Genomic DNA, 6,366 nt, shown 5'->3' on the forward strand with positions numbered 1-6,366 from the left:
AAATGTATGGACATTTTAAAAATATCAAATCTAAATAACTACAGAATTAAAAGAGTTGAAATTGAATAGGAAAAATTGGCGATTCAAACCACATAAGTTCATACAGACTGTTCACAGTAGTAAATTTCAGTTTCTCATAAGATTAAAATTATTATGGCCTTTCTTTGCTTCCATAAGGTCCATACATAACCTGTAAAAAAATGAAACAGGAGAAGTTGAAGTTACTATAACACTTTATTTTCTTAAATACCACAGAATATTAGTACAGTCAGTCACACATATCTTTTAGAGGCAGAAGACATTCTGGTCCCTCTCACCCTGCTTTCATATCGGGATAAAGGGAAACCTTGGGTGGCATCAGAGGCTATGTTTACACACAAATTCACCTATACAGTACGGACTGCTGGTCATATTCCAGTTAACATCTTTAGATAGTCTGTGACAGGGTATCCATGTTGCAACAATCTATTAAGCAAAAAATACTGGTCGCTTTCCAGCACCTCCCTCCCTGTTTGAACAAAGCTAGGTTGCTTCTATCACATGGGAAAGAAATTATAATCCCAGTAGTAATAGTTTTGGTCCTTTTGATGGTCAGGACAATAAAGTCATGTCATAGGCAGGGCTGGTGAGAGACTTATAGGCTTCATTTGCCAAATGGATATCATTAGCCTATAAAAAAAGTTTTTAGACTACATGTACAAAATTAGTCTTGTGCAGAGGAGCCTCAAAATCTTGTTGCCAACCAATTGATAACCATGCACAACAAGGGAGGGGGGTCTTGCACAGGTTTCTCCAAAATGGAGCCCAAGTTTACCCAGGTTATTCTGAATTGTGACATTTCCAATAGCTAAAAAAAACAAACAAACAGAATAACTACATTAACAGCAGATACCTCCATGCATGTAAACATAGCCAGTGTTGTCAGCAGTATATACAGTGTTGATTCAGGCAGTGCACAATGAGACCAGGTCGGTAATGCCAAAGTCAACAGTTAGAAGGTTCATATGTTAGGGGTTAAAACTCACCAACAACATATTTGCAGTCAGGTCAAGACATCATTTAAAAATCAACTTATCACTTCTGGCATTCTGTCTCTGAATTCATCTTTCAGGAGTACCATCACTGAAGCAGTAACAGATTCATTGGCACATTAAACACCATCATGAACAGAGAGTGCTAGAATGAATATAGATCATTTCTGATATTTAAGATTTTGTGAGATAAAAATCTATGCAACATTATCAGTGAGTCATATCTGTGTGATTTTTTTTATACATATATATAACAGAAGTCATCAGACAAAAGAGAGAGAACAACAAAACAAAGGGGCTCTTCAGTCTAACAGTGCAACAGTGTGAAATGATGTATTCATGGCCATTAAAGACTGATAGGCAGGCGGACACTGAACACAATACACACTCTGAAAGGATGCAGCAAAATAGGAATGTGCTGTATTCCACCAGAAAAAAAAAAGATGCATTCAGTTCTGAGTGTTATGAGGTGGAGAGAAAATGGGATGCAAATGACTTTCTAGAGAAACACAGCTTATTTACAGGGTAAGAAAGGAGTGCAAGGCTAAGCTTTCATAGACATTCACACACTTAATATCACAGTATATACCAAAAAGACATGCGTAGAGGCACATACATATTCATCATACAAAAAAAAAGGAAAAAAAAGCAGAAGACCAGTCAGACACAGTTTTTGTGTCAAAATCAAATCTGATCAAGCGACAATGAAAACAATGCGCGCAAAGCACTGACATCATGTGATGTGAAAAAGGCAAAAGCTGAAGTTCCAGCCCTTTGAATAAAAATAGATTAACATTGTCACGACAACAGAGACATCAGTAATCTTCTAGCCATCTCTTAACCAATACTGAGTGCCAGCCTCATTTTTTTTAAATAATAAAAAAAAAGGAGGTACATTATTTGGTTTTCAATTTGGATTCTCAACTTTTGCAGAATGAGTTCAAACATTTTTGTGGCACACTGTTAGCGCCTTAATAAATAAAATAAAAAGAAAGAAAAGAAATCCCTGCTTTGATCCCTAAAGATAGGGGCAGAATCAAAAGGAAAAACATATTACAGTAAGTGCCAGAAAGGTATGTCAAGACCACCAATTTAAATTGGATTGGAATTGGTATCTGACTGCAATACACAAATTATTATAGAGTTGTAAATTGTAAAATTAAAATACTTGGGTGCTTTGAAAAGCTACAATTTGATTAAGACAGTCAAATTATTCTGAATAAAATGGGGTAAAAGGCATCTTACGAAACCTGTCTCTTCATTTTGCTGCACACCTCGACATAAAGTGTTGTATTTTTGTACGTGAAGTAAAACGCAATTCTTTAGACTATGACTAAAAACAACCGACTAATTAAAAGAGCAGAGCAGAGATACAAGGACTCATTTCAGTGTTTAATACTACCTATACTGCTACAGACCTGTTATAAGACTCCCTCCTCATAGTCACAAAAATCCTTTGTTTTAGCCCACTGTAGTTTGGCAGATCACATAGAAAAGAAATAAGTCACTGTCACAAAAAAAAAAACATTTTTTAATTAATGGTCACTACAGAGTAAAATAAATTAGACTCAACTTTTCTTTTTCTTTTTTTTTTAAACTCTTTTCAAATCTTACTCCCCCTTCTCGTGTAGAGAGGCACGTACACGCTGGCGCACACAAAAAGCGGTGAGAGCGCTGCAGCAGGCAGTGAAGATGAAGAGTGCAACGGCATCGTGTGCAAGATCGCCGTGAAGACGCTCGTAGAAGGGACGACGCTCCGTGAAGTCTGTTCGCAGCGCTTCCACCTGCGTCAAGGTGCACACCACCACGAACACGTGAAAGAGCTGGTGGCCCTGCCCGATGAAGTCACACTTCCCAGGGAACAAACTCTCTGGGTGAGGGCAGCAGAAGAAATAGGCGCCGATTAAGAAAAAGAGCACATGGTAGAAATGGTACGCCACGACTGGGTCGGAGCAGCCCTCCTGGTAGCAGCTGTAGATGCGGTGAACCACAGGGCTTATGTCTAAACAGTAAGCCAAGGCTGAGGGCACCACTTGGAAGAGCTTGTTGGCAACCTTGGGCAGCTCAGGACTTGCATATTTGCCATAGCAGCAGCCAAAGCAAGTGAGCCAGGCCAAGAATGCTGCAGCGGGTAAAAAGAGACCTTGCACTCTAGTGTGCCACTCTTTCTCTATGGCGTAGTAGTAGTGCGCCAGGGCACTGCCGTACTGGTAGACAGCAACCCCCACATAGTCGAGGAAGTAGAAGGTGTAGTAGGAGAGCTCGGACTTGGCAGAGAGGAGATGAGCGAGAGCGCTGAAGGAGAGGTAGGTGAAGGCTGCCAGGAGGACAATGAAAAGGGGCTGAGCATGAGGGTCTCGCAAAAAATCGACCGTCTCTGAGATTTCCTGCCACTTCACCAAGATGATAAATGCAGCCAGCAGGTGGGTCCACACATTGAGAGTCTCATTGTGCCTTTGGAAGAGGGTGAGAAAGTAGTAGCGCCAGCTTTGGTCCGGCTGTCTGTAGCCGGTGAGGATGTGACGCTCGCGGAACACCCAGGGAACATCAGACACCTTCACGGTGCAAGGCAGCGTGGGGAAGGCAGACTCCAGAAGCTGAGGGATCTGACGCAGCTGCTGCGCGTTGATAAATAGGCGACCGATCTGCTCCATCACCACCGTCGCCATGGCAAACTGGAAGCCAGAGAGGAGGGCGGAGAGAATGAGACAAACAGTTAGTCAATACTGGTTTGGCTTTGAGCTACTGTTGTCTCCAGGTCTGTTTGTGTGCAGCTGCACGTATATAAATACAAATATGGAGTGTACTATCTATGTGTGTGTGTGTGTTTGTTTTGTACAGTTGGGATACATTTTCATTCACATTTTTCCTTAAAGCTGCATTCTTTTTGGTCTATTTTGAGCCAGTGGGGGTAGTAGAGAAAAAACAACACTATTTAATCAGCTTTTAATGTTGTCATGGCTATTACCAAAGAGTTAACACATTCAGCACACACAGAGCATTATTATTAACCTTCACCTGAATCTGTGTCGCCAATAATCAACCTTTGTAGCTTTGTTTTGATCTCCACCAACACCTAAGACAAATATCTGTCTCTGTATTTGCTGAAGGCTCCCCTGTGTTCACCACCTATTCATTAAACGTGTCTGTCTGCTGTTTGGTGCTGAGTAAGTAGTGTACAGGGGGTTTACTGCTGAAAGCAGCTGCCTGTTGTGGCTGAAATCGAGGTTGATGAGAGTGGAGTTATGAGCCAGAAAAAAACAAAACAATAAGCCAAAGACTAAAATAGATTAAAAGTCTTCATGCAGATTGTGTGATAATCCCATCTGTTCAACGCTGACAGCAAGCACATTCACACTGGTCCTTTGGGTTGTCAAAAGTAAGACACTTTTGACACCACATGTTGAAAAAACGATAAGCTCTCTGTTATTAAAAACAAACTGCTCTACAATTAGATCGATCTATTAACTAGTGGACAATCTGAACTGTCCTCTTCTCATATAATCTACTGACAATGACACAGATGTGCTGCAGACACACACAGAGGTGTTTTGACACTAAAGACAGACAACAGTGTTTATTTTAGAAGCACGTGTAGAGGTAAAGCAGCAAGGTAAGCAGGTTTAAGTGGTTTGTAAGTGAAGACTTAAATAAGGTCATCATTTAAAATGGTGACATAAGAAAATAACCTACAGATATGTGGTAATGTATTCAAAGAAAACATCAAACCCACAGTTACACTGCGATTCTGTGGAAAACACCGCAACTCATCCTCAATGTGTGTGCAGGTAAACCCTATGTATGGTGACCACCTTAATTATTAATAATAAACATAATGATAAGTGTAGAGATGAATTACCCTGATGTTTTTAGAATTAATCATTCATCATGGATTCGTCTCAAATTGTGTCATGAGTGTTATTATTAATGGTTTGGCTCGTCATCTGACTCTGGATGTGTTCCCAAGCCTTCAATCTGCTCTACAACAATGATGCATCACTTTGAATGACTGTTGCAAACCACAGGACCTGAGGCGCGATAAAGCTCTGACCTTAACGGTCCAGTCATAAATTATGCCAATGAGGTGCTCTACCTCAACTCTCTGTATCGATGATTGCAAACAGGAAATGACTTCCTGAAAAGTGTCGAACAATTCGACACCGAATCAATATTTTCCCACAGCTTGCATGGGTAAGAGGTAGCAGGTAGGATTTGAAAATTTTGAAATTATTAATGACGAAATAATCAGACATATGCTGAGAGATGCTGGTGTATTAATTTGCTTCTATTTCCACTCAAACAGATGCATATTTATCACAGCACTGACGTGTGGATAATATTAATCACCTGATAAGTAGATGATTGGTTCATCCACAGCAAATCTAGGAACACTAGTTCTTTGACTTACAGTTACTAGATTTAGGAAACTGTGTTTTCTGTTTGCTGCAACACTAAAAATACATTTCAAAATAAAACAATATGCTGGAACATACACCCAGTAGCTTGCCTTGTGGACTAGCGCCCTCTACATATACTTAGACCAGGGTTAAAATCAGTTAAACATATCATTGATTTGATGCTCCCACACTCCAGATCTGCAGAGAGCAGAGACAGCAGCAGCTTCACACAGACCAGGCTGTGTGGGATGAACACAGGCCGAGGTTCAGGAGGAAAGGCGTGGAGTGATGAATGGGAAGGAATTACGTAACATAACCCCCCATCCGACGTCCACACCCTCGGTTTCCAGCAAGGGTTGCAATCCTTTCAAATATTTATAGATAGAAGAAAATACTCGACTCTAACAAAGGATTTTTATTTGATTTTAATGTGTGTATTAAACACAGGCCTATATGGGGCCTGTTGCTGTGAATTCCCACAAGCCAATCTGCACCTGATCGACATGTCTGTGTAAATTTGAGCTCCAGTGTCCGAAATCAATTTGCATTCACCCTTCCCCCGAGCCTCCAGGTTTGCTTCAATTCCCCCATGTGCATCCCGAGCCTGTGCTTTGAATGAACAAAAATACCTCTGCACATTCACGAAAAAAAGAAAGAAAAAAAGACCACTGGATGGCGGAACGAGGCGCATCTCAGCGTATTTCACGCTTGTAACGATTAACCGGGAATAAAAAAAAAAGGCGTGAATATTTCCGAGATAAATTGAGCAATAAAAACTGAACATACCTTGTAGACAGTCGAATCAATCCAAAGTCTTAAATTTAGCGGCGGATGAATGGTGTGGAGCCGTGCAGGATATAGATAACATTGTTTGAAGGGTTGAACGGAGAGAAGATGACCGTGACGGGAGCAGCGCCTGGCGGCTCCCACAGCGCAGA

General features: G+C 40.9%; 1 protein-coding gene across 1 annotated transcript; it reads right to left on the reverse strand.

The window, feature by feature from the left end:
* Positions 1-215: 215 nt before the first annotated feature.
* Positions 216-6,366, reverse strand: paqr7b (progestin and adipoQ receptor family member VII, b). Its single transcript, XM_010754418.3, has 2 exons — positions 6,215-6,366; positions 216-3,706 (listed from the first exon to the last, which is right to left on the reverse strand). Exon 2 carries the CDS (start codon positions 3,698-3,700, stop codon positions 2,642-2,644), a length of 1,059 nt encoding a protein of 352 aa, XP_010752720.1. The 5' UTR covers positions 3,701-3,706; positions 6,215-6,366; the 3' UTR covers positions 216-2,641.

This window comes from Larimichthys crocea, chromosome XIII (genome assembly GCF_000972845.2).
Source record: "Larimichthys crocea isolate SSNF chromosome XIII, L_crocea_2.0, whole genome shotgun sequence".
NCBI lineage: Eukaryota > Metazoa > Chordata > Actinopteri > Sciaenidae > Larimichthys > Larimichthys crocea.

Bases quoted from the DNA above. Each gene is read 5' to 3' on its own strand.
- paqr7b (XM_010754418.3), bottom strand. From the start codon at position 3,700: ATGGCGACGGTGGTGATGGAGCAGATCGGTCGCCTATTTATCAACGCG.